Below are 26843 nucleotides of genomic sequence, written 5' to 3'. Positions count from 1 at the left end.
ATACTTACTTTATGAGGCCATCCTCCATGTAAATGTCACCATAGAACGACTGGTCATCGTTGACTATTCTCCCTCCTTTAATAAGGAGACGATCACTCTGTGAAGGGCAGAAGGCAGCAGTTGTCAGTAGCAGGCAATACACATGCTTCTCAGCAGCCAGTACAGTGCCCTTCTTGGGTGCTCTCCTACTGCATCTCATCCTAACAGCCCATACTGCAGAAAGTTCACATCTGTACCGACACTTGAAACAACAGGACATGAGCAAGGATTGAAAAAATCATACTCGTAGGGCTGTTTCTGAACGGAACAGGTGCTGCCACAAACACCACCGAGGCAGAATGAGTACACTGGGGACACAGCAAGTGTGCTTCCTGTACAGAGAGAAGTCAAAACCTTCCTACACCAGGTCACTATGCACATAAATCTGCAGGCAGCACAAGCCACATACCAGTATTTAGAGCAAGTTTGTTACTAAGGGCGTGTCCTTAAATCTTATCCAAATACCTTGCAAAGTAAGTTGCATTAGAGAAGACAATTTATACCTCTCTCATCTGTTACCACCTTGCAAAGACCACCAACAGGACAGGCAGCCCTGAAGATGATGCATCTGCTGCTGGAATCTGTCCCTTCCCTATGATGGTTGGGGTGATCCTTCCGAGGTGCTTCACAACATCACAGGTCTACACAAGACCCAGGAGGCACCGAACTGAGTTCCCGTCTCATCATTTACCACCTTCTCTGTTCTCCTTTCTACTGACCTAAGTGGGCAGCAGCCTTCTCTGAAGGAGTGCCTGACAGTGGAGGAGCACCCAGACCAGGACTGCTTTTATGCTCTTCCTGTATTCACGCTTTTGGACCTGGGCAACCCAGCATACACTGATGGGAGAGAATGGACACTGTCCTGTGAGGAACAGACCCTGTCCTGAGGAACTGGGAAGGCTGAGGTCCTGCTCTCCTACCTCCACCTGCACAAGTCTGAACACCAGCTGTGGGCAGTAGAGGGCAAACAGCCTGACCTCACACCTGGCTACCATGTATTCGGGTGACACAAGCTGATTGTGCTGTTCCAGAGAACATGCAGTCTTCCTGACTGCTTAAAACGCCTCCAACAACCCTCCAGCTCTCAAGCTCCCCTTACTTTCCTCTCTGCTCCCCCTGGTGCCCACAACCCAGGTTTTGGCATGTGAGTGCACCACCCTTCCACAGCCCGAGCCTGGACCACAGCTGACCAGAGCCTTCAGCAGGGCTCACTTGCCAGCCTCACCCTGTGAAGCTCTCGCACAGTTAATTCCTCTACAGGGAAGTGGGTTTGTACTTCATCCGCCACCCCGGGGTGATTTCTGGAAGTATCACCACAGTGGTGGTAATTTGCAGCTTCCTCCCTGGCAACAGAAGGATGCGAGAGAATCCCCCCAATCCCCCCGTGTCCCTGCAGCTTGCAGCAGCCGAAGCCCCAAGACCGGTGTGCGTTTTTACGTCAATCTCATCCACACACAGTCGAGACAAAGAAACTGGGTGGGGAAAGGAACACAATGCGTGGCACTCTCAACCCCAGCTGCAGCTCAGCGCTGGTGCAGGGGGAAGAGCCACGGTCTCTCCTGGCTTCCCAGGCAAGGGCTTTCCCACGGCTGCACTGATGACCAGCAACCTGAGTCCCAGCAATGGGGATTTACCTTCCCTGCTCAGCGCAGCTTAAGGCTGATCAGGAGCCTCATCTCCCAGCACAAAAAGCACACAACTGAGTTGTTCCCCTCTTTCTGTCCCACCCACCGTCCTCCCCGACAAGCAGACCAGGGGTCAGCTCCCCTTCTCCCCTGACGCAGAGGTCTAGCAGAACTTTGCTATCTAAGAGGTGGTCTGGAAGGAAGGGCACGTTGCTGGTCACAGACCTCCCCGCACAGCTCATTTAACAGATCACAACCAGCACTTGAAGATACTAGCCTTGACTAGTGACCTGGGGGACCATTACCACCTCTCACTTGCAGCTCTTTTCCTCAGGTACAGCAGAGGCAGGAGGACAGCCGGGTGTGTGCTGGCCCGGGAGTCCCGGGTCCTCGTGCCAGCTCTCAGACTGCGCTGTGTCTCTCCCCGATGGACACACACCAGGCAATGCTCGGCTTTGGGGCTGAGAACCCCCGAGCACAAACAGATGCTGTTGACAAGCCACTGATTTGCCTCCTCCCCCAGCACAGGGCTCTTGTCACATAATCACAGAATGACAGGGGTTGGAAGGGACCTCTGGAGATCATCTAGTCTAACCCCCCCACCAGCGCAGGTTCACCTAGAGCCTTCCTTTTGTGTCTATCCAATTGTCGTCTCACTAACAATACTGTAATTTTAAGTTCAGAAAACCCTAAAAGAGCGAAGTGTGACCACAGCCAGTTGCTTATACCCTGTCAGTGACAGGGGTCAAGCAGCTGAGCGTGGCTCCCGTGGATGCAAATGAGTATTTAAGTAACACTACAAGAAATGTAGATAGAAACTACCAAGCAACAGTATCAGGTGTCAGCTATGGAAGAATCCGGGCCACAGTTAGAAACACAGGGAAGAAGATTCTCGTTTTATATTTGAGTCAACTGTACACAGATAGTCCCCTATGCCCTGGCAGATCCTCCTTGGCTTTACCTAGCCTGCACGATGAGAAAAAAAGTCAACCTGCCCAGATCCAATAACATGACCGGGCCTCCATTTTTTTTGTCTTGCCCATACCCTTTAAACCTCCCCAACTTGCTTTCCCAAAGGCCCTGGAGTTCATTCTCACTAGAGTGCAGGAGCACCAGCAAATACTCATGCTGGCCTGCCTCTCCCTGCACATCAGACAAGAGAAAACAAAGGGAGACAGGCAGAGGCGGCACGGGGGGTAGGAGACTGCAACACTTGACAGTAACTGAATAAACTGTTAATATGAATTCAGAAAATATGCTTGCCCACAAACACAAATGGTCATTCTGTGGCAGATGTGAAGGGGTGCTCAGTGCTAACTCTGTTAGTACATAAAATTGTGAGGTCCATAATGGCTGGAGCACAAACAAGGCGTTCATTCAGGGGATCGGGTGCTGTCTCAGGGCCTGCCCCAGGCCCGGCTGCCAGACAACCTCTGTGCCCACAGGAGAGAGAAGGGCTGCATCAGCACCTACCCACCAACTGCAGCGAAAAAATATAATAAAGTAAAATAAGTAAAATCCAAATTACACCACATCTACAGGCTCTGGCATCGTTCAGGAATGCACCCAGATGTTGAGGCAGGGAAGCAAGAAAGGAAGAGAATTAAGCAGTTACGAGGAAACAAGTCTGATTTAATAGGCAGGCTTCTGCAACACATGCTGCCAGAGCAGCCTCAGATTACAATAAATGCACTGTTTCCCCTGCCAGGGCTCATTTGTGTGTCTCCACACCCACCATGTCTCCCCGCCAGCCAGTGTCAGGCTGTGTCATCAGCCATTGTTAGCAGACGGAAAAACCCTCCTGCACCAGGAGCCATGGAGGCACTGCAGGGAGCACCTTTCCTCCCGGCCCAGTAGAAGCGCTGCGGGACTGGGCGAGCGTGCCCAGGGCCCGAACCCCGGCCGCCTCTGCTGCCCAGCTCAGCCCCTGGCTGCACGTGGCAAGTGGGGACCAGCCTCTTGTGCAAAGGGCCTGGCACGCCAAAGCAGCAGCGTGAGTGAAAGGTGCCACACAGACCGTGGCTGCACACAGCTCTGCCTGACTGCTGGCACAGACCTGTCAGGCTTGCCGGCCTGATCTCCACCGCTGACTGTGTCTCAGCAAGCCTCCACACAGCCAGCGACAGCCCATTTGTCACCAGTGTGGTACCTTTCGTGAGCATCCATTTCTGCAGGCACAGGTGCTGCCCCACAAGGCCAAGCCTGGCAGCATCCTTCCAGCACAGCTCTGCCAAAACCTGGCAGGATTGCCATCAGCCCCCAGCACTCCTGCCTTCTGGGAAGCCTTTTTGCTAAACACTCCCTGTCTCTCCGCCTGTTGACATTTGGGATCAAGCTCTCAAAACCACTACCCGTTCCCTCATGCCCACACTCTGCTCCTGATGCTCTTAAGCATTATCTGGTCATTTGAGATCCCAAAATATCAGGGGGTCTCTTAACACTTCTTGGTGTGATACTGCAGAAGGAAAGGGATGCAGCAGCTTCCAGAAGGCTGCTGAATCCAGCCAAGAATAGTGCTCACCTTGTTTACAAAGCACAAGGGCATAATTAGGTAGCATGGAAGCAGGTGTACGGCTTTACGGCTCTTTCCCTTGTAAAAGAAGAGACACTAATTGCAATGGTGTTTCATCAGCAGCTCGATGTCTCCTCCTTACTAATATACCACATGACAGTATGGAAAAGCCCCTAGCTGGAATCACAGGGATAGACGACCAGCCACCAGCTACACTCAGTGATTCCCCATGGTCTGTCGGCATGGTAAGAAATGCCATACTGATAGCTGCCATTTTATCAAAATCTGTCTAGTCAATAACTGAGGCTTTTCTCCCCACTTGCACCTGATACAACATACTAGCCATCCCTGTGCAGACCTCATTGTTTTTAGAGGTGCCAGAGACATCACAGAGATGGTGCTCGTGGGCTGTGACAGGGTGGTTGAACAGGATGGCCACAGCTCACACCAAGAAAAAATACAGGAACTCCAGTCTACCTGGGATAGGAAAGGTTTTTGTGACCAAAGCACAAAGAGTGGGCGATGTTAACAGTTATTTTGTGATATCAGGGCAAGGCATTTCACTGCTTCAGTCTTCCACCTCTCTTTCTACAGGGATAGGAAAACATACTGTGGATAGCAGGAGGGGAAGTATTTTATCTCCAAACAACCAAAGAAAAGGAACTAATAAAAAGTATCTCAATAGACACACAAGGTTTGAAATTACAGTTCTCCTGAGCTGGGCATCTCAGCACGCATCTGGAAAGTAATACAACGTTTACTGGTCTCTCACGCACTGTGCACAACTTACAGCACAGTGAAGAGCAACACTTCCATACAAAGCTGATGAAGCAATTGCTGAGAAAGCCAAAAGACTCAATTAACCTGCCCTCCCCAGTTTTCTCCACATCGCAACCAACAGATATGCCTATACTGCCCAATCTTTCTTCAATGGCTACTGTCTTGCCTGTCACACTGTCACACGTAGCTTTTGACCAGGCTTTTCCAATTCAGGTTGGGAATAATTCCCACAGTAATTTATCTCGCACAAACACATGCACCCCTCACTCAGGCTCCTGGCTTCTCCACTAAAATGGCTGTCCTAGAAAAGACCAGAAATGGTTGCAAACAGGTACAAGAGGCAAACTGTGTTTTTTCAGATGTTACTGCCAGAAATTAACTACGAATTCCAACTGTAGCACTGTTGAGTATGAGAGGAACCAGGAGGGTGTTTGTGCATCTCCAGAATCACACTAGACAGTTCAAACAATAGCTGTCAGGAAGTAAAAATACTCAAATTTCCAATACATCCTTCACAAAAGCCAAACCTGCCTACTGCTTGGGTAACAGAAGCGAGGAATGCACTGCTCCCTCATTTGTAGGCTCAGTCATTGCTTCAGTGCTATTAGCTTTGAGATCTTTAGGTGAGTTACCTGCCAGCACAAGGTGGCTCCTATAATTCTCTGTATACTCTCATATTCCAGACCTCCCCCCAGCTGTGATGCTTTAGATGCTTTAAAGGTCTCTGAGATATCTTATATCCTAATGGCACAACACAATTCCAAAAATCTCTCTACTAAGAAGCGTGGCTTAGCTGACAATCTGCCATCCCCAGAAGTCGCTATGTGTCCTGACATGCAAGAACAGATTCTGGGGCGGAAATCTACAAAGGAGGAATAAACAATCTGCAGAAAAGGACAGAAGAGGCTTTGTTCTAGGGGAGACATCATAGCTGAGATTTTCTTTCTGCTATTCCATTAAACTAGAGAAGACCACCCAACACCTGACTTGACTTCATTGCTTCCCTTGGGCCTCAAAGCCAAGATATGTTCCGGACACATGGGTCATTTGACCAGAATTCCAGAGCAATCTCCTCCACCCCAACCAGGACAAGATAATGCTGCAGAACAAGGCGAGTCCTGGAGGGTCATCACCAAGCTGCAGGAGTCAGGGGAGAGAGCTACCTGTAACATTAGCTATACAGACACCACTCACCCACAGCGCTTTCAGCTTCAGCAGGCTGAGGAAAAGATTTAATAGGGAGAAATAAAGCAACTCGTGAGATTTTTTTACCACTGAGGTGAGAAAGTTCCTGCTGGATCCCAGAGGAACAGGACCAAGTCTTGCATATCGGTAAAGCGTATCATAGAGGTCCTTATAGAAAAAGCCCCAGAGAATGGGAGAAATCCCACCTGCAGCAGTAATGTTGCTGTCACGATGGTGGTCTAAGGATACAGAAAAGGCAAGATGTGTAAAGCAGTAATACAGCTTATTAAAGCAACTGAATTTGGGTTGACAAAGGAATTTCTCTTTACAGTGGTTAACGATCTTTGTGCTTCTTTGGGAGCATTTTGTTCACATCTGTACATTAAAAAGAATAATGAAGCTCAAGTGCTTTGGTTTTGCTTTTTCTTCAAAGGGCCAAAGCTGTCCTCAGGGGGGGAAACAAGAGCTATACGAAGCCAGCGGAAAGCCATCAACAAGATGAAAGACCTAATCGCTTTCCCAGAAGAAAGCCCCACGCAGCCTCCTCTAGGGAGGGCCCGGGGAAAGCAGCTGCACCCGGCAGAGGAAGGCACTAGCTGAATCAGAGCATGAAAGCCCCGAAGCCAGGTCAGCACAGAGAGGCCTCGGTGGGACCCCGGGGAGTGGGGTCCCTTCACCTTCAAAGAAAACATGTCAGCCAGCCTCTTTCTTCTCGCGGAGAGGCGGCACGACTGTGCCGTGCTGGCGGTAGGTGTGGTCCCTGCGCTACTGCGCCAGCGACGGGGACCGCTGCACCTGATGCGGCAAGACACAGCAGCTCGGGACGCAGCGGGTGGCACCGAGCGCCGAGAGCGCCCGGCGGCCAGCCGAAGCATTCGCTGGGCCGCACCCCCCGGGAGAGCGGGGACCCGCGCCGGAGCCGCGCTCCTGGCCCCGCCGCGCACGGGGAACGGCCGCCCGCGGCACGGCAGGCGGGACGGCCGCGGGACCGCGGGACCCCGCTCCCCGCCGGCGCCCCCGGCCCCGCTCGGAGGGAAGCCCGCCCGCGCGACGGGCTTGCCGGGCAGGTCTGCGCCCGGGCGGGTCCCCGCGCCCGCCTGGTGAGGCGGCTCCGCGGGAGGCGGCTCTGCGGGAGGCTGCCCCGGGCGGCTCCCGGATTGCTCCACGCGGGCACACTGGCAGTACCCGGGCAGCGGGTGCCGCAGGGCACCGGCCGCCGCGGAAGCTCCAGCCAGGGCTGAGCCCAGCCGGGGCGCGGCTCTGCCCCGCCTCGGGCGACCGGCGGAGCCGGGACACCTGCGCGGGCGGCGGGCCGGGCTGCGGCTCTTTGTCTGCGCGCCGCCGCCGCCCCGGTCCAGCCCTCAGCGCCGGGCAGCGGCACCGTGCTTCCCGGCCGCCCCGGGTGCCGCCGGCCGCCCCGCGAGGCGCTGGGCACGGGCAGCGCCCACCCGCACAGCCCGCCCTGCCCCGCCCCGCCCGCGGCACCCACCGTGATGCGCGGGATGTTCTTCTTGCCCTGGTACGACATGGCGCCGCCCGCCCGGCCCGGCCCGACCCGCCGCCTGCGCTACCCTCCGCGCCGGCTCCGCACAAAGGCGAGCCCGAGCCCGCGCCCGCCGTGCCACCCGCCACCGGGGACGGCCGCCCGCCCCGCCCCGCCCACAACGCCGCCCGCGACCGCCAGGGGGCGCCCCGCCGCCGGACACAGCTCCCAGTGCACCGGGCATCGGGTCCTGGGCTCCGCGCGCCGCTCCCAGTGCACCCCGCACCGAGCGCCTCTCCCCGAACAGGACTCGCCACCCTCCCCGTGCCAGGTGCTGGGCACCGGCACCAGGTGCCGCACACACAACATGGCCCACCACGCAGCTGGCCCTGGGCAGAGCCCAACCTCCAGGCCCGTGCCCCTCTGCCGGGGAAGCCCTGGGCTTGGGGTGGCTGCGGAGGGGCCGCGCAGCCGGCCCGTGCGAGGCCAGGTCTGAACCGGGGTCCAACCCGCAGAGACGCAACCCAGGAAGCACGCCACAAACAGGGCTCTTTGCAATCTGAAACTTTTCCATGTAATAATAGTGAGTGAAAATGAAGAGATTTCTAAAAGAATGGATTTTTTGGTACTGCTGGAGTGCATTTGGATCACCTTAGACTTTCTTTCACAAGCACAAGAACCGGAAACATTTTAAAAAAATAAAATGCACTATGCATCTGACTCCAGGAATCTCGTGTCCTATGTAAGCACTATGAGTGTTGGCAGCATTAAGGACTTATTTCCTCAGCTGTGATCTTGGTAGGAAGGTTTAAACTGTGGAATTCATTACAACTATTCAGCGTGTGCTGAGACAGATGATGCTGGGCCTGGGAAGGACTGGGCCAGCTGGAGTTGTGCTATGATGGATGGGAAGAACTTGTCTGCCCTCTCCTGTCTGACACTACCCACGATGCTGCCGGAACATCCGCTGCCCTGCAGAGCCATAGCCGGGCCTGAACCTCACTTTCTCTCGCAGGCCAGCTGCGACTCCTCTCATGTGCAGAACTATGGATGCCATCAGCGAGATCTTCCTACAGATCCTGCTGCCAGGCAGCAGCTAATGGTGTGTCCTCCACTACCCAAATCTTACAGCCACACGTGGCACAGGCATTGCTGTAAATCTGATTTCTAGCTCCAGCTAGAAAAACAAGCCATCTGACCTGGATGGTCAACGCTCAACTCTCTAGTTTGCTTTCTGAACTAGAACCTAACTATGGTTTGCCATGGCTGCAGGGGCCCTGAGGAGCACTCTGCTCACCACTGCGCGCATGAGCAAAGCAATCTTCATAGCACAACCCCTGACGCTGCAGCCAACTTTGACTGCTACAAAGCTCTATGGAAGTGGGTGATCGCAGTGTGGACTGTCTAGAGCACGTGCCCTGCTGCTGGGGTTCAGTGGAGGGTCACCCTCCATAGTGTTAATTACCTGTTCTCCTTGCTGAAAGGTTTAAGAAGTACATAGACTGGTATGGCAGCCCTCCCCTACCACATGCTTTGATGTCTCCACTGGCTCAGTAATCCAGCCCAAAGCTTTTATTACTCACTGAGTCTGCTATTCTGTGTGCGCTTCCGCTAAAGGTCTTAGAAAGTTTTACTGAATACATGTTTATTCTAAACCCAAAAAGCTTTTACCAGCTTAAAGTGGAAGTCAGCAGCTTCTCAATAACCTTTTTATTACTGCCACGACTACGAGGGTATCTGCAAAACTGCACAGGCTGCTTGGCCCAGCTGAACCACTGCCTGCTGTCTCCTTTCCCCCAGCTCCCATGCTGCTGCCTGCGAGCTGGTGCACCCCGGCAGTCAGCAAAAGACAGGCTGAAAGCCTTCCCCCTCCCCAGTGGATCCATGGGCAGGGAGGTGTCTGCAAGTGCCAGGAAGGGAATAGGGGAGCAGGGCTGTGCTGAGCCTCTACGACCAAGGAGGGTATGGGGAGGAGATAAGGCACCAGACTGTACTGTTCCTGCCACGATGCTGTGATACTTCAAGAACAGGTCCTGGTCTCTACTTAAATTAGACTGGCTGGGGCTGGGATGTCAGAAAGACCCTCAACTCCTATCGCCAAACATCCTGAAACTTCACTCACCCATTTTCCAGAAAGTTTAAAGAGTATCCTGGTACTGGGTGGTACCATGTTACTTTGTCTGGAGTAGCAGTTAATTAGTTAATAATAGATAAATGACTATGCAGACAGATGCTGCTGACTTGAGCACTTGGACAGTTTCAAGAGCCGAGCTTGCATCAGCCCCCTGGATGCTGGCCCACCACGGTGACTTCAGACCCTTCTTTTGAAGAGATGTGCTTTCCTCCTGGTTGCTATGTGACACTCACACAAATAGGCAGTAAACCATGCTGCCCTAGGCCCAAAACATTCAAAATGGAAATTTTTTTTTCCACAGAACCTCTTCCAAGTGCAGCCAGTAAGGTGTTACTCGCATGCTTCAAAACATCCTCAACATGAAGCATGGTCAATGTGAAAGTTATTTAAAAATGGCAATACTCTTAACAGCTCATAACCTCCTCGGAAACACCTACAGGGATAACACGGCACCAGATGTTTGTGAACAGCTGTGATGGGTGACAGGAGCATGACGAGGAACACCAGCGGTGTGAACACAGAGTAGAAGGCACGTGCTGCTGCAAGGACTTTGTCACCAAAATAAACCCAGCTCTGACTGTGGTCTGTCAATGCTCAGCAGCCAGGCTCAACACCTGTCTGGTAAGGCCAGGATGCTGCTAGCCCAGCGCTAGTGCAAAGGATGAAAGCAGATCCCACCAGCCCTCCACCTCTGTGATCAACAGCTCTTACAGACAGGCACAACCCAGTACAGTGAATACAACCAGTCATGTAATAATCAGGGCTCAAATTTCATAATGTTCAGCAGACTTGCCAGGACAGCCCGTCCCCACGCACGTGGTCTCCTCCTCCCTGTATGTATTTTTTGCATAAAACCATCCCCTCTTCTCTCCTAGCAGATGAGTTTTCAGGGGCTGAGCTACCTTGGGGCACAGTGAATCCAAGGGACGGACTGGTGCACCCTCTCCAGATTGAACCTCTCATGGGATGCGATGTCTCAAGAGGTTGGTCACACACTCCTACCCCAGCACACCAGGAACTTCCACCGCACACAAACTTCAGAGAAGCTTTTCTTGTGCTTGTGCGTGCCATCCCTGGAGGAAGGGGCTTGCTGACCCAAGAGCTGTGGCTCTCCCTCCACGCTCTTTGTCCCCTTCCCATTGAGATCCATGGGGTCACCCTTACTTCTGTGGGGGAGTCCAGCTCCAAGTGATGAGTGCCCACAAGCATTTGACGATCATGCTATTCAGTGCTGTTGGCTCCAGTTCTCCCAACCTCTGATGTTCAACTTAAGAGCCAGAGATGGAGGGAACTGGGAGGAGAGCCCACTGGCTCTGTTACTGAGAAACACACACAACTGCACTGGCTTTCGCACCATTCCCACCATCTCCCAGAGGCAACATGGAGCTCTGCAGCCCTTCAAACTCCCACTCTGGAGCAGACATGAATGGGAAGGAATCTGAAACTCAGCTGCTTGTGCCAGATGCATGTGAGGTCTTCCAGGAGGCAGCAGGAGACAGTTTCTGCATTGTATGAGGCAAGCAGTGGGCAATGACACAAGATTTTCCACAGTGGAGCAACTCTGCTTAGTTTTCTCCTGGCTAGAATATACATTGGGGCTTTGGCAGTGGAAACAAGGAGGGAAATCAGCAGATGTATGGCCTGAAACAAGCTAAACTTCTAGGTCAGCACTTAATGTTTTCAAGGAACCATTACGTTAAAAGCAGTAGGTGTTAGTGCCACTCCAGCTGGATTACCAAATGATTTCAGCCTCCTGTCCAAATTGACATTAGGGTGGGTAATTGTTCAAGCCAGAATTTATTTGCAGCCTTATTAAGGACTAGAAGTCAGAGCAATTTCAGGACCATTCCTTTCTCCTTTGGACTGAGGCGACGCCATCTACAAAATCCTCATCTGAGATGATGCTTCACAGAACATAACAAAGGCTCTGGAAAAGCAGAAGTCCCCAGAAGGGATTGGCCTTAACTATCAGGAGCCCACAGCGACTCCAGCATGCATACAGCAAACGCCAAGACAACGCCCCAACAAAACATCAGTTTCCACCCTGTGGCGTGGGGGCACCTTGAGGTTTGTGGACTACCCTACACTGTCTACATGAGACTATTAGGGACAGGCCTAACACCAGGGTGCTTTAGTCTACTGCACAAGACTCCCAACCTCCACTGACACTGAAGTGCAACAGTGGCCAGAGAGAGAGGGGAAGGTGGGAAGGGGCAGCTGTGATCTTGACATGGCATTCATCACTGGCTTTTGCTACCAGTTGCAGCTGAGAGGCGTAGCACTCAACAGGCTTTGTGAGTGACCAGATCCCTCATTTCTCCGGAGCAAGCCCACCTCCAGATAGCCAGTGTTTGGAAGCACAATGGAGACTCGGCTTCAGAAAGCACGCCCTGCCCCTGCCTGCTTCGAGTCTGCTGCAGGCAGGGGATTCAAGACCACCACCCCAATACTGCTTCTCCAAGGGACATCTGCCTGCAGGCAGGGCTCACTCCCACAGACTGTGAGCAACTCCCTCACAGATCAGTTAAATGGACACCCACCACATAACTACGTTTCAGCTGGGAAAGCCAGCCAGGCTTTAGTTACTTGTCCTTAAATATGCCAAATGGAATATTCTGTGTACATGAGTGACTGCTGCTTCAATTAATTCAATTACAGCCTGATCCTGCAGAGCAATGAAGTGCCCTTAAGTTGGGTGGCTCAACAAATGCTTTTCCTTTCCTGGGGCTGGGTCCACTCAGTGATCCACACGAGGGCAAGGCTGGGAGGGAGCTGCCAGCTGCAGAGGCTGGCCCATCGGGCTGCAGGACCAGGCATTGCTGGGGCCCCTGTCCCTCTGCTCAGTACCACTGCCAGCGTCAGCAGCGACCGGGTGAGATGTTTCAACCCTGCCAGCTTCGGAGGATAATCGCCTCTCTCCAGTTCCTCCCTTCAAAGGCATGATGGAAATGCAGAGAGCCCAGCAGAACGGCATGTATGCCCTGGTTTTGTTACTGGTTATGTACTTTAATGATTCCCCGCCTTTCTCTCACACTCCCCAGACCTTCGGCTCCCCAGCTCCATTCCCAGCTGATGTCTTCCTTCTCTGCACTGCTTGCCTAGCAAGCCTCGGAAGAGCCAACCTAGGCTGAAAAACAAAACCGAGCTGAGGAAATGCAGCAGCACTCCCGGGGCAAGGCTTGCAGGGAGCCAGTGCAGGTGCCCAGGGCGCGTCAAATCACCCTCCTCTCCCGGAGCAGGCGGCAGCTCCTCAGGTGGGAGGTGGCCTTCATTGGGGTGGGGGCTCCCCGAACCTGCAGCTAGGATGGTGCAGGGCTGGGCTCTGCAAGAGCTCCTCGCTGCCCAGGCTAGAGGGTCAGCACGAAGGGAGCCACTCTCCACCGGGCAGGCTGGTAATGGGAATACTCACGAACCACTGCCTCCCAGAGGGGCTGAAGCTGCTCCCCCCCCGCAACCCCCAGCCCCACCACAAGCCCTGCAGGACGAGCTGCGGGAAAGACACAGTGAAACCACACAGCCCAGAGGGGAACAGAAAGCTCCCAGGCTCACAGCAGAAATTACACCAGGAAAAAAGGGAGGGGAGAGAAACACAAGAGCAAGAAGGTGGCAGCATCTGGCTTGCAGAACTCAAGGGTATGTGGCGGCAAAAATTGAATCTGTAAATGGCCTCAGGGGCTCAAGAGCTTAAAACCCAAGTGCAGAAGTAGGGTCCAAATTAAAGCAGCAGTATGGTAAAGAAGCAGAAGTAGCGGAGCACACAGGCAGGCTTGCAGGAAAAAATGAGGGGTGCCCCGAGAGACATTTCATTCCCAGTCAGGAGAATTGTTCTTCCTCCATCCTGCCCTTAGTCCGTCAGAGACACCCGGTGCCAGCAGCACAGAGCCAGTGACGGGTGCTCCTGCCACAGGATGTCACCAGAGCACAGGGCCAGACCCTCTGGGACCCATGGCTGGTACAGCTGCCAGAGGGTGCTGCTGCCACCTTCCCTGTCCCTCCCTGCAGCCCTTCTCCCAGCAGCCAGTGCCAGCCCCAGCCCCATGGCCTGCCCCACAGACAGAAGACACCCAACCTGGACAGGATCCTCCCAGCAACGCTAAGACAAGGAGGCTCTTGGCCAAGCGCGTGGTGATCCAGGGCACCAAAGGAACACTTAAAAATAACTCTTCAGCCCTCAGCCACGAGCAGAGGCCCTGCTGCAGGCTGCTGTGCTGTCAGAGCAAAGAGCCCTGCGAAAAGATAAAGCCCAGGGACATCAAGACCTCGCTGCATTCCCTGCGGGAGGTCTGATACCCCCAGCCAGCAGACACAGGGAGCACACAGGTACCCCTTCCCTAATTAGCAAAAGCCAGGCTAATGAGAGCTCGCCTCTCCACAGGCATCTCTCAAACTGAAGGTACCCGGCTGGGGTTGGCTCCTGCCAGCAGGCTGGCTCAGCTTACTGGAAGCATCATCTATTTTACATCCCAGAGAAAACCAGATGCTGTAAACCATAGACAGACCCAAACCCCACCCATGAACAGATCCAGACTCATGTCACATGCCTGATAAGTGCAGCTGCATGGTGGCACAGCTCTTCTCCTGCATGGGATCAGAGCATGTGCTGCACCCGATGACAGTAGCTCAGTCCCTTCTGTCTCTCTCCCCATTCCCTCATACATCAGTCCCTGACACAATGGGAAGGTTTGAGCCAAATTCAGGTCCCTCCTCACTTCTTTAGTGTGTATGTTGAGAAACAGGATTTTTATCAGATTCAGCTACTTCACCATGATGTGAAAGGTGCAACTCATTGTTTCCTTTCTCCACTGACACAGAACTTCTGTGAAGCTTTTTTGTGCAATTTGCACTCACTTTACCTCATCCTAGCAAAAACATAGGCATTGTGACCCACTCTCTGTGCGACATGGGGCAGCCTGCAGATAGCTCTCTGGGGACAACTGCCAAAGCAGCAGCTACCGAAGCATTTCCAGGCACACCAGCTACCCATGCCACTGGACCATGGCTGGGACAGGGTCTTGGCAGGTGCCCAAGCACAGAGCAAGGATCTCGGGTCACTGCTGTGACACAGCAGACATCCCTGTGCATCCACAACAGGCACAGGGATGCCTTAAGGCTTTCCCTGGAGCGCTACCCTAGAGGCCTGTGACAGTCATAGGCACCTGCAAAGCAAGACTGTACCAGCGATCATGGCTGCTGCAAACAGAGCACAGCATGCCTGGCTGCTTTGTCATCTCACGATCTTTAATCCAATGTCAGTGGTCTTGAGGCCTGACCCATAGCAGCATGGCTAGGGATGCAGGCTTTCATGGCACACGCTGACAATCCTGTTCTTTAGGACACATCCTGCAGCCTCCACAACAGCGCCTGCAGCCACACCAGCACCCGGGACAGGGCAGTGAGCTATCCGGATGTCGCGCTGCCTGTTGCAATGGGGACAATAGTGCACAGCACCAACCTGCTGGGGACGCCTGCTCCCGCTGCAGGCAGCTGCATCCCTCCCTCCTTCCTGCTGCACCTGGACCAGAGGAGACCACTCACCCCAAAAGGTCATCCCTGGCAAAATGCTAATGCCAAGCCTGGAGGGAGATGGCTTCTACTTCACACTTAGCTCCCTCCACCCCTCCACGGGGTGAGCTTTGGCTATGTACGAGCATCTGGATTTCCACTGAAATGACTTAATTCCCTCGGGGTGCAGACGGGCCAGCCCGTCTTGTCCCCTTTAACGTGTGGAGCAAGGACTAAAAAGGTCTGACCTCTCTGCTCAGCATCACTTCTTTTCCCATCTCAGCTGAACAGAAACACCCATTACCGGATCCAAATCCGTGTGTTGTAAAATGGAGCTCAGCTGTTCCCAGCAGAGCAATGGGAAAGATGCTGTTGGATCTGACCTGCAGCCAAGAGCCAGCCCAGCTGAACAAGCCAAGGTCCAGCTACATTTTCCTGCTTCTCAGCCATGTCTCCAGGAAGGCTGCCGGCATGTTTGTTTTTTGTTTCTTCCTCCCATTTCCTCCAGCCATCCATAGCAACTGCTCCCTGGCAGAAAAATCAACCTTCTCCGCCTTCTACCTCTCCACAGAGGTGACGATGGAAGTGGTCCATGTAGCATGTAGGGAAAGCTGTTGCCCAAAGTAAAGCGACAAAGCAAACACAGCTCCGGCTGGTCTCCACCATGGTTCTCCTTGGGATTACGGCTGACTGTCAGTGACCAGCTTTGTACTCACCCAGACCATGTCTGGACAGTAGGCCACACATACGAAATTACTTTTCTGGGTCTCACCACAAAACCTCCTTGTTTTGATGCCATTTGCAATGGCATCTACATTTTACAGTCTTTCTCCAGGTCTGTTTGCTTGCACTCTTCAGAGCTGAATCTCTTTTTGTCATTCCCAGCTCGTATCTCTGAGTCCTCAAGACCACGTCGAGATCGTTCCTCCCCAGCTGGCATTCACAACACCACTGTCACCTGTACACATGATGTAACTCTCCTTCCAGGTTACTAGTGACACTGGAAAAGAGTCGCTTCTAACACAGATGCATACAGCTTCCCACTAAACAGTTCATATAACCTCCCTTTAAGCCCCACACAATTTTCCTACGGAGCTGTGCCTGCCTAGTCAATTTGCAAGCTCACGCTCCAGTGCCGGCAGCCTAACTGACAGGGTATGCACAGGGTCAGGCCATTTCCAAGTGCTCTCCCTTCGCACACGAGACCTCAGCTTCTTCTAAGCTGCCTTGATCCGCATGTCCGGTGTGGAGGGCGCCAGCAGCCAGCCACCAGCCCAAACACTGTGGGACTTCGGCATCCCAGGCGGGACTGCAAGCAAAACCTTTCTGCAAAAGCAAAGCAGTGTGAGAGCCCATCGAGTGCCCTCCTGCAAGGAGGCCGCCGCCAGGCATGCAGCGCAAGAAGAGCAGACCAGCATAGCGACTAGTGACACGGAAAAGCTGCTGAGCTACAACCACGGGACCCTGCTGAATCCTCCTGGAAGACCTGTGTCTTGGCAGCTGCCTGTCTGCTGGCAAAACGTCGTCGTCGGGAAACAAAAGCCCCCAAAAGCCTAGTCCACCTTGCCAGTGGCACGCCTGGCATGTATCAGAGACAACCGCTCCTCCCACACGATCAGCAGGCAGAGCTGGGGTTGTCCTGGCCTGTTGGAGGTACTGACATCTTAGATAAAAAGAAAATGAAAATACTATTTTGGATGGAGCCAACTACTTTGCTGCGGCCAAACCACAATGTTTCATTTCAATTTAAACCTACTGAAGTTTGTGTTTGACACTTTGAACTATGTTCATAAAAAATGCTTAGAGGAGTTTCCAACACAGCAAAGCCTCTTCCAAGTGAGAAAGCAGCAAGTCTTGCCTTGCAATTCTCTGAGAAGTAGCTAAACATTTTGAATTTTTCATTGTTTTCCTTTGTTTCCTAAAATGGGTATCTCAAAAGTCACACCAATTTGCAAGAACAAGAAATGTCCACATGGCTCATGTAGATTGTTTGGCTCCCACAGTGTGTTTGTTGGTTGAATGCGACCTGCCAGGAGGCTCCTGGCGACACCTCCGTGCTGTGGCTGACCATGCACAGCTCCAACACCTCACCACTGCTCAAGTACAGCCCAGCTGCCCTGCAGCGAGGCAGGCTGCAGCAGCCTCCCTGGGAATGGCAGGACACTGAGACACTGGGACAGGGCGTGCAGGCTCCCACACAGGCTACTGTCTGCAGCAAGTGCCAAGCGACAGAGGGGACAGCGGCCCGTCATGTCAGGCCCTGCCCAGCCCTTGTGCTGGCCGCTCTTCCCTGCCCTCGTCATCTACTTCCCGGCCCCCTCGGACCCCGCACTGCCGACTGACGAGGTGCTGCACTGGGAGGCCACGTGCTTCCTCTGGCTTCTCCTCGAAGCCCTGGAGCAGGAGTCCTGTGGGAGACAGCGGGAAGCCACGCTGTGAGAGAACTGTGACAGCCACGGGCACAGGAGACAAGCGTGTTTGGGGCTGACGGAGGTTTTCCATTTCCACCCCAGCCTGCTCCTCCTGACAGCGGCCCTCCCGGCTCACACCACCGATGATGCTCTCTCTGGGAAAATTGTAACTTGTGTTTCTAGCTGCTTCTGCTGTTTAAGTAGCAAATGCCCTGCTTTAAGCAGCGAGGCTGCTGCTGGCTCCTGGCGAAGGGGCCGGCACAGGGTGCGGCGAGGGTGCCTGCCACCCCTGCCCCACCACCCCAGGCTCCCTTTGGTGAGCTGCACCGATCCCCACCTTGCACGGTTTAACCGGCCCCGAGGAGTTGCTGGAGGAGGCCCTGCTCCGTGCGCTTGGCCAGTGAGGCTGTCACACTCGGGCCGGGTGCCATCGGACACCTCCAGGGACCAGCTCCAAGCCCTGGCCGGGCTGGGAAACGCTGGGCCGGGTGCCAGCGGGCCACGCTTGTGGCAGGGGACCAGCTCAGGGCAGTGGCAGCAGCAGCCTCAGGGCCGTCCTACAGTCACGGACAGACCCAGGGCTGGAGCCAGGTACCGCAGGCCCCAGCAGGCCCTGAGAGACAGGTCCAGCCCAGCTCCTCCTCTGTCCTGCCTGTCTGTCCAGGCTGCCGAGCAGAACCTCCATCATCACTACCTGGGAAGAGTCTCGTCATCTGTCAGGACCACAGATGCCTGGGAATCAGCCCTTCATTTCTGCGCCTCACCCTAAAGCCAGCAGCTTGGCAGGGGCAGAGGCCCCTCATACCCTGCTGGGCTTCATTGGCCAGAACCACTTCAGAGGAGAAAAGCTGCTGCATCACTGATGCCACATCCTGCTGCAGGTGTTTTTCTTGTGGCATCTCCCACCAGAGTACTGAGCGAGCTCACCGCTGGTCTGCGGTCAAGGGAGAAACAATCTCAGCTACTCTGGAAGCTACCCATGAAAACAGACTTTTCCTGATGCAGCATCAGGAAATACTACATGTGCAGGTCTTGCTGTGTTTTCTGACAACACACAGTATTAAAAGAAGCATCACCTCTCCCACCTGCTGCAATGGGCTATTTTATTGGTAGAGCATCTTGTATATGGTATACTTCGTAGCATGCTTGGTGATGCCCAGTGCTCCCATAAAATGTGCCAGAGCTAGGATCTATTATTAGTTGTTAAATGCAGAGAAAAAATATCACTGGCTTTTTATTTTAAATAAAGATTCTTTCGGGATATCATTTTGCAAAGGTAAAGCACGTTATAAACCCTATCATGGACATCTATCATGTGCTGAGTCTGGAGCACAAGTCTGATGGGGAGCGGCTGAGGGAGCTGGGGTTGTTCAGTCTGCAGAAGAGGAGGCTGAGGGGAGACCTTATCGCTCTCTACAACTACCTGAAAGAGGGTTGTGATAACGTGGGTGTTGGTCTTTTCTCCCACGTAACTAGCGACAGGAGAAGAGGAAATGGCCTCAACTTGCACCAGGGGAAATTTAGGCTGGATATTAGGAAAAGTATCTTTCCTGAGAGAGTGCTGAAGCATTGGAACAGGCTGCCCAGGGAGGCGGTGGAGCCACCATCCCTGGAGGTGTTCAAGGAACGTGTAGACGTGGCACTGCGGGACATGGTTTAATGGGCATGGTGGTGTTGGGTTGGTGGTTGGACTTGGTGATCTTACAGGTCTTTTCCAACCTTAATAATTCTGTGATCCTGTGACATAGAAAAGAACTCCTTGTCCTGCACGTAAGCCCCTTCTAAACCACCAGGCTAGAATCCCTGTAAACGCTGCACATCCTGGGGTCATGACACAAAAGACAGGCACCAGCAGAAATACTCATCTTGCAGGTCATGCTAGCCAGCCCACCCAGTGCCCCTGCCTTTTCAGAGGAGAGAGATCTGCTTCAAGAAGGCTGAGAACAAGCTAGATCAACGAGAGACTGAGTGATCAGTCAACCCATCTTTTCACACCTGGCTGCAAAAAACAGCTTCTTTTCTGCATAAGAGTTCCATAAAGACCTACATTTTCCCGGGAAAAGCTTGAGGTTTTCAAGAACACATCACCCAGAATAACAACTGCAGTGTCCTTCCAAAGCCCTGGCTGTGTGAGCTTGGTGCGCCATCACAGTGCCTTATGGATGTGGTGCCCAGGCACCCCCAGTGCCCATGCCTGCCAGCCAGCTCCCTGCTCCGACTGCACCACCCACAACACCAGGGACAGTTGGCTTGCAAAGCTTTGACCACCCAGAGCTGAGAACGAGGACAGAAGGAAACCAAGGACTGCTGCCACAAGGTAGTGCAATAAATCAAACTATTTCCACGTTAGGGTGAGGTTTTTGGTAAAACAAAAGCTCTTTGCAGCAAGCAGGAACTCTTCAACTGAATCCCTAATTTCTCTAGAAAACTAGCCCTACCACATAACTCCCAAGAAATCTAATATCTGTGTCTTCTTACATAGGGGGGGTGGTTTATCAAACTTTGCAGTTTTGCATAACTGCTGGCAATAATCTGTATGCCAGCATGAACAGCCAAAGAACTGACCTCTTATTGTTCTGCTTCAGGCATCAGATTTCTTAAAAAACACAAACAAAAATGTGCAGGAATTTTTTCAATAAAGATCAGAGTATTTAGCATCAAACTCCGTGAATTATAATATAGGTTTCACTGTTGTATTTGCATTGTGGGAACTAGTTCAGTGGCCTGGGTTTGTTCCTATTGTTTGTAGGAATACCAGAAATAATATAACTCCAAATTCTTCTCTTAAAAAAAGTAAAACCAAAACAAGAACCTGCTCTCAGCTCTCTGCTGAATGAGGTGATACTGAGGTTATGAATTAATGCCATCAAAGTGCTTTATGATCCCTTCAATTAATGCAAGATTTTAAACAACTGCAACTTTTAGATCACGTTAAGTTCACTGGTAAGTGAAAGACTGCTGTTGGCTTGGTGTTTCTGCTATAAATTACTGGCAATGGAAACAAAAAAGCTGAATGCTGAAGTCATAGCACATTTTACAAGTGTCAGAAAAGGAAAAACACTAAGAGAGAATCGAGTTAGTTCAAGCTTCCTTCTCCATTTGAGGCAGCCCTGCATGTCTTTTCAGGATTTATCACTAACTGAATCTGCATGGTGCCACATGACTGGACACGACGAGGCCTGTGTGACACTGGCTACCTCCAGGACAGAGCCAAGGACTGGCTCCAGCGGGTCTTCTGGAGGGGACAGACCCCTCGCCTGCTTTTGCTGCCCGGTCGTTTCCCTCGCACTCCTGGCTCCTGCAAAGGGCGGGAGCTGCCTCCTCCTCCTCCCTGGCCGCCAGGCTGATGGAGCTGCCCCAGCCTGCGGTGAAGCTGCAATCCCGTGTTTGTGGGAGCACAGCCAGTTGCCTTGGAAATGACGACTTCATTGCAGAACGATGCAGCAAGATGGGACGAAACGTCTGGGGGTGAGCGTAACAAGCTGAGTGCTCCCGCCTGTGTTACTGAACAGGAGGATGAAAAAGCAGGGTCTCTGCATGGCTGAGCAGCAAGGAGGTACATGGAGGAGGCTACCACAGACTTCTCGTTTACCTTCTTCCCAGGCACGGAGCACAGCGGCATCCCTTTGCCGTGTAAAGCTCCTTCTCGGCTCCTCAAAGGAAGCGGTGCAGCTCTACAGTAACTATTCATACATTACTAGCCCTTGGTGAACATCCTTACCACAAGAACTTAGAGGGTGTTGTCTGTGACCTACAGAGAAACTCTCTTTGACTTCATTATAGTAAAATAAGTGTTGTAATCCACTCTGGTTTGACAAAAGACATGGCAGCTCTCAAGGAAAACTGCAGGAAACTTCACAAGGGTAGAGTCCACATAGGCTACCTCTGATGGAAACCTGCACTGAGTTAAATTACTTCTGTTAAATAAGGTCTCTGCGAATAGTCTAGATCAGAGCAGAATCTACCCCTGCAACATTGTTCATCCAAATCTTAAGAGTTCTGCAACAACAACCCTTGCTGTAGCAGATCCTTGTACCAGGGAAAGCGGCCTCCTGCTTTTAGCAAAGAGCACCTGAAAGGCACATCTCTTGTTCAGGCAAGTCCTGCACCAGGACTGGGCACTGGGACGTGGCCAACTCCAGAAAGCCCATCTGCCTGCGCAGCCAAGCAGCCAGCAGCCTCCATAGCCAGGGCCTCCTCTAGCAGTCACCCCAGCCCCCTGTCCCAACGACCCGTCACTCTCGCTGTCCCTGAATCAACTGGCAAAGCTCAAATTCACACTGATGAAGCAAAGGCATGGCACCAAACTGCTCTTAGCCATATGCCTTGCTGTAGTGTAACTATGGCTTCACTGTGCCCAGATCCACAGCTCAGTTTTTGTCCTTCCAATAGACTTTGTGATAAAGCAAAGTGAGGTTGAAACATCTACCTGGGCCTGTATTACACTGACAGGTTGTATGACATCACATGTAATCACCAGGCAGTTACATAGTGCAGTTGTCTTCCTGCAGAAATGCTGATGCTTTAATCGTAATTAATGCCATTACAAAAAAAAAGAAAAAAAAAGAAAAGGTGTGTTGGTCTGTTGCACTTCCAAGAAACTGCTCCCTGCAAAAATTAGGAGATGCAACTCTGCTGTCCTGTGCACAGGCATGTCTCTTACTCTCAGCTTTCTAGTAAGTTGCTTGGTCAAGGGTAGATGACTTAACGTCTCTCTGTTTCTTTATCTGTGAAATTATTCAAAGACATTTGATTTGCCTTGACAAAAGAGCCTTTGTGTGCTCTGAATCTGCAGAGTTGAACACAAGGAAACTCTCTGTGGCTGTGCAGATACACAGCGTGGCTCCGTATGCACAACGGGCATTTCCCACTGGGACTGTCGGACCCTGGGACACTCCTAAACTTTGAAGTTGTAGTACCAAGTCATACGATTCCTTCTAGCCGTGTACGCACAAGATCACTTATATATGAAGCTTCCCACCATCTTAGACAAGACATGCAGATAAAAAGGGGTTGGCTCCTGCTGTTTATTAGGTGGAAGGCCTCAGAGGAAGAAATCTAGGAGCAGAGATCATCAGGAAGAGAGGAGCTGTTGAAGGAAAACCTCAGCTACGGAACTCCAGAGATAGGGTCTACATAAGACCTTGAAAAGGGATGAGACTGTTTCGAATTTTTGGTATGGCTAATAAAGAAAAGCTCATAGCAAAGCCTGCAAACAGGCTGTCATGAGTTTCCGTTTCTTTTCCAACAAGCAGCAGCATAAAATTGTTAATGGCAGTGGTCAGTTCTGCAGCTGCTATTCAAACCACATGGACAAGGTTGGTACTGATAGGAATAATGTTAATTTTGTTCCTGACTCTGTAGAACGGGCTGTAAAGGGGCAAAGCTCAAGAACAGGAACCAAAGAGTGTGCCAATAAGAAACCAAAAAGCAGAGGCTGAAGAAATTAAAATGCAATGAAGAAACCTCAAAGCAACCTGCTGCCTAGCTAGAAGTTCCTACAGAAGATAACAGACATCAAGGACAGCCCGCTGCTTTTCCCCAAAACCAAAACAGGCCAAGTCATTGTACTTCACTGCTTCTGCTCCCTTCAGGCTCTAGCTGGTGAGGTTAGTCCTCCAGATCACAAACTTTTGCAGTTTATCACGGTTCACAAACTTTTGCAGTTTATCACGGTTCACACTCTGGACACAAGCTGAGGTTTCTGCAGAACCCCGAGTCAACTGTACCACTTCTTCAGGCTAAGCTGCAGGCTTGCTATTTACTTTGGTGATTTTTGCTTCCATTTTTTAAAATGGGTTTTATTAATTTGCCCTGTTCACCCTTGAAAACCAGCACCCTTCAGACAACTATTTACTAAAAAGTTAAGCCCCAAATGAACTCGTTGACTAACAGGCCGCTAGTGGCCTTACTTGCCTCATATGTAAATGAGCAACAGGCTCACTGAAATCCCAACTGAGGCATTTACTCGACACTATTAACTTAATTGTCTTCCTGCCAAACTCATGCTGGTGTAGATGGGACCAGAACCAAAAAAGCAAGCAATCTCAGCCTCTGGCAGAAGGATCTACGCTGCAGAGCTGATGAATCTGATTATTAAGTACCTTGAGTTTGGCACAAGTTGAGAAACTTTGTGCCTGATGATACCTTCAGTGATGCCACTTCCAGATCAATGTTATGTCCCTCACTTCTGATACTACTTCTGATTTGCGTCAACGTGAGATAAGGATCAGCCTGTTTTGGAGTAACAACTCCAAAATCCCCCCTTTTTTTTTTCGGGAGGCAGGGGCAGGTATTCTTTCATACAAGTATAAACAGAGCAACTGTAGTAAACCGAGTTAGCCCCTCTAACGCTCAGCTTTACCGCTCCCGGTAGCGCGGTGAGGACCCTCAGATTCTACTGGCAATCCCTCCCACCCCCGGCCCCGCAGGCAGGCTCTCCGCACAGCGGAGGGTGACAGCAAAGCCCTCCTTCCCGTGAGGAGCCGCAGGAGGACACTGCGAACAGCCGGAGCGGACAAGCCCACCGCCGGCCCCACAGCGGCCACCACCGCCTGCGGCTCCTCCAGGACCAGCCCTGGGGGCGAGCGGCGGCCGACCCCCGCCCGCGGGCAGCGCCCCGCCGTCCCGCGCCCCGGGGGCCGGAGCCGCCCCACCTCCGCCCCGCCGGGGGCCGCCGGGCAGCACCGCCCCGAGTCCCAGCGCCGGGGGCCCGGGACCCGCTCTGCCGCCCCCGCCGCCCCCTACCTTGTCGTCCGCGGGGGCCAGGTCCTGGAGCCGCCCCTCGTCGGAGGCGGCGCGGACCTCGCCGGCGTCCGAGCCGGGGCCGAGGGCCGAGCCGGGCTCGGGGCCGGGGCCGGCCTCGGGGCCGGGGCGGGCGGGCTGCGGGGCGCGGCGCTGCCCGACGCGCAGCGCGCCGAAGTCCAGGGTCTTGCTCTCGAAGGCGCCCTCGACGCTGCAGAAGAGCCCGCCGCGCTTCTGCCGGGGCGCCGCCGCCGCGCCCGGCCGCGCCAGATATACCGGCAGCTCCTCGCCACCGCGCCGCCCGCCCGCCGCCATGCCCGCCGCGCCGCCGGGACGGGACGGGGCCGCGGGCGCGGGCGGCTCCGCGCAGGGCGGGGCTGGCGGGGGCTCCGGGGCGGGGCGGGGCGGGCGGCGGGGCGGGCTCGGCGGTGCCGGCAGCCGGGCAGGGCGGGCCCGCTCACCGGCGTCGCCTGCGGGAGCGCCGTAGAGCTGGGGTGCCGGGCGGCGGCGGGTGCTCCGCAGCAGCGCGGCCGGGCGCGTGCGGCTGCCGGCGCGGGGAGAGCGCGCCCGCTCCCGCCACCGGTCTGGCAGAGCCCGGTCCCGGCGTGCCCGCCGGTGGCGGCGGGAGAGGGCGCGTTGCGCGGCGGCGCTGAGCGCCGGCTCGGACAGCCACGTGCACGGCGCGCCCGCGGCGACGGGCGGGACACGAGCAGCCGCCTCCCCGCCCGGCCCCGAGGCCGGCTGCTCCCGCGTCCGCCGTGCTGGTGCGGTGCCCCGGTGCTGCCGCCGGCTGCCGGGGGCCTGCAGCGGTGAGATGCCGCCAGCTGCGGTCCCAGGACGCGTCTGCAGCCTCCCGGGGACAGAGAGCGGGGACCCGACGGGGAAACGCGGAGGGCGCCTCGCCGCTGGCTTTGCCGGTAGCGTTCACCGCTGCTTGTGCTCAGCAGATGGGCTTGTGCGTGAATGCAGCGGCAGCGAGCTTGGCACGCTCATGAGTTTTTGCCCTTGCGGGTGACTGGCTGCTGCCTGCACACAGGCGTTCGTTCACAGGCGCAAGGCTGTATGTCATTCTGCTTGGGCCACAGTCCCTGGACAGGCAAACACTACAGCTACACACCAGCAATGTCAGCTGCACACAGGCTTAACTGTTCACACACACATGCGCGTGCATGTTTCCGTCATGCAAACACAACCAGACACAGTGGCACAAGCAAGCTAACATGTTTGCAGGCTAACTTAAGGTGTTGCTTTGGGAACTCCATTGCAACTCCGTTTCAAAAGTATAGGAGGCCTGAAGGCCAGAGGGACAACCAAGGCTGAGTCTTAAATACGCTAATGGCTATGTGACGGGGTACCAGCCTGTGAAATCTATCACACAGCACCACAATGGGAGTTTTGACTTAAAATTCTTTTTCCAAGTGCTCTTTTCTTTATATATAACAAGTCTACATAGCACCTGGCCTCAACATCCTGTCAAGTAATTTCTCATACCACGTATTTGTGTTATGAGATGTTGTCAGTTTTGCTTTTTCCAACTTTTTTTGTGAAAACAAAGCAATGCCATTGTCTCTGCCAGTCCTCCGAGGACTGGTGGTTCTCACTTACGGAAAAATTCACATGGAACCTGACCCATCATGGAAAACAATGACTCTGTGATTATGCCTGGAGAGAGAGTCTGTGGGCACTGGCTGACAGAGGCTTGAACTTATGAGGGAGGAAACAGTTTGGGCTTGTTTCCTTCCTTTTGCACTCTGGGAAGCAGTCTGCTTTTGTAACTGGACTTGTACCAGTGTCATTAACTCTGTCCCTTTTTTCTCCACTTAAGTGGAACAATCTACAGGACCTAGAATTTGTGAATAATTATTCAGGTCTGAAGGGTTAGGAGAAGAGAGGATGCACTGAATATAAACAGTGCATCAGCAAACTTGGATAAGTTACTTCAACAGCATTGTTACACAGCAGAGTAAAACACTGGTCAGTGTCTACCCTTACTTTCTCTAAAGCAACATCAGAGAGAGTTAAATTTGTTTGTTCTCGCGATCTTAGGTGAACTTTAATATGCAGCTGCCCTGGCTTTGTGGCTTCACAGAACATACCACCACGGGCTTCGTGGCTGCGCCGGAGCCCCGCTGCTCAGCCGACCAGGGACATGCCAGGAGAAGAGCCCTGTGCTGCTGCCTGGGTGATGCTTGCTGTCATGTGTCAGGTGCAGAGGCAGCAGCAGTGCCTGGCAGCTAAGGAAGGAAGTATCCCTTCAAACAGCCAGAATTAGTTTGTTTTGCAGTTTCTTCTACTACTGCTCTCCTGGCAAATGCTCTCCCTCTGTAACTGGATGCTTAGCAGCGACACTGCCAGTACTGTCCAAATAGTGCACATAAAGTGGCTGCCCACCAGGTCTTTACCTTCCTAAGGGACTGCCTTAGCATGA

The 26843-nt window shown here is 53.3% G+C and overlaps 1 protein-coding gene across 2 annotated transcripts in view; it reads right to left on the bottom strand.

Annotated features, from left to right (window-relative positions):
- Positions 1-24730, bottom strand: part of DPYSL3 (dihydropyrimidinase like 3) — a 43754-nt gene extending 19024 nt beyond the window's left edge. Inside the window, exons 1-2 of one of the 2 annotated variants that reach the window (XM_059825141.1) lie at positions 24419-24730; positions 9-97 (exon numbers count right to left, since the gene is read on the bottom strand). In XM_059825141.1, the coding sequence (XP_059681124.1) occupies positions 9-97; positions 24419-24730 (401 nt within the window). Of the gene's footprint in view, positions 1-8; positions 98-7630; positions 7680-24418 lie in introns of those variants that run through there. The other variant, XM_059825142.1, reaches the window with a different exon arrangement.
- Positions 24731-26843: the final 2113 nt, after the last annotated feature.

The sequence above is a fragment of the Gavia stellata genome, chromosome 16 (genome assembly GCF_030936135.1).
Source record: "Gavia stellata isolate bGavSte3 chromosome 16, bGavSte3.hap2, whole genome shotgun sequence".
Lineage (NCBI taxonomy): Eukaryota > Metazoa > Chordata > Aves > Gaviiformes > Gaviidae > Gavia > Gavia stellata.
Note: the sequence above shows the minus strand (reverse complement) of the source record. Positions and strands in the feature narration are given on the sequence as shown.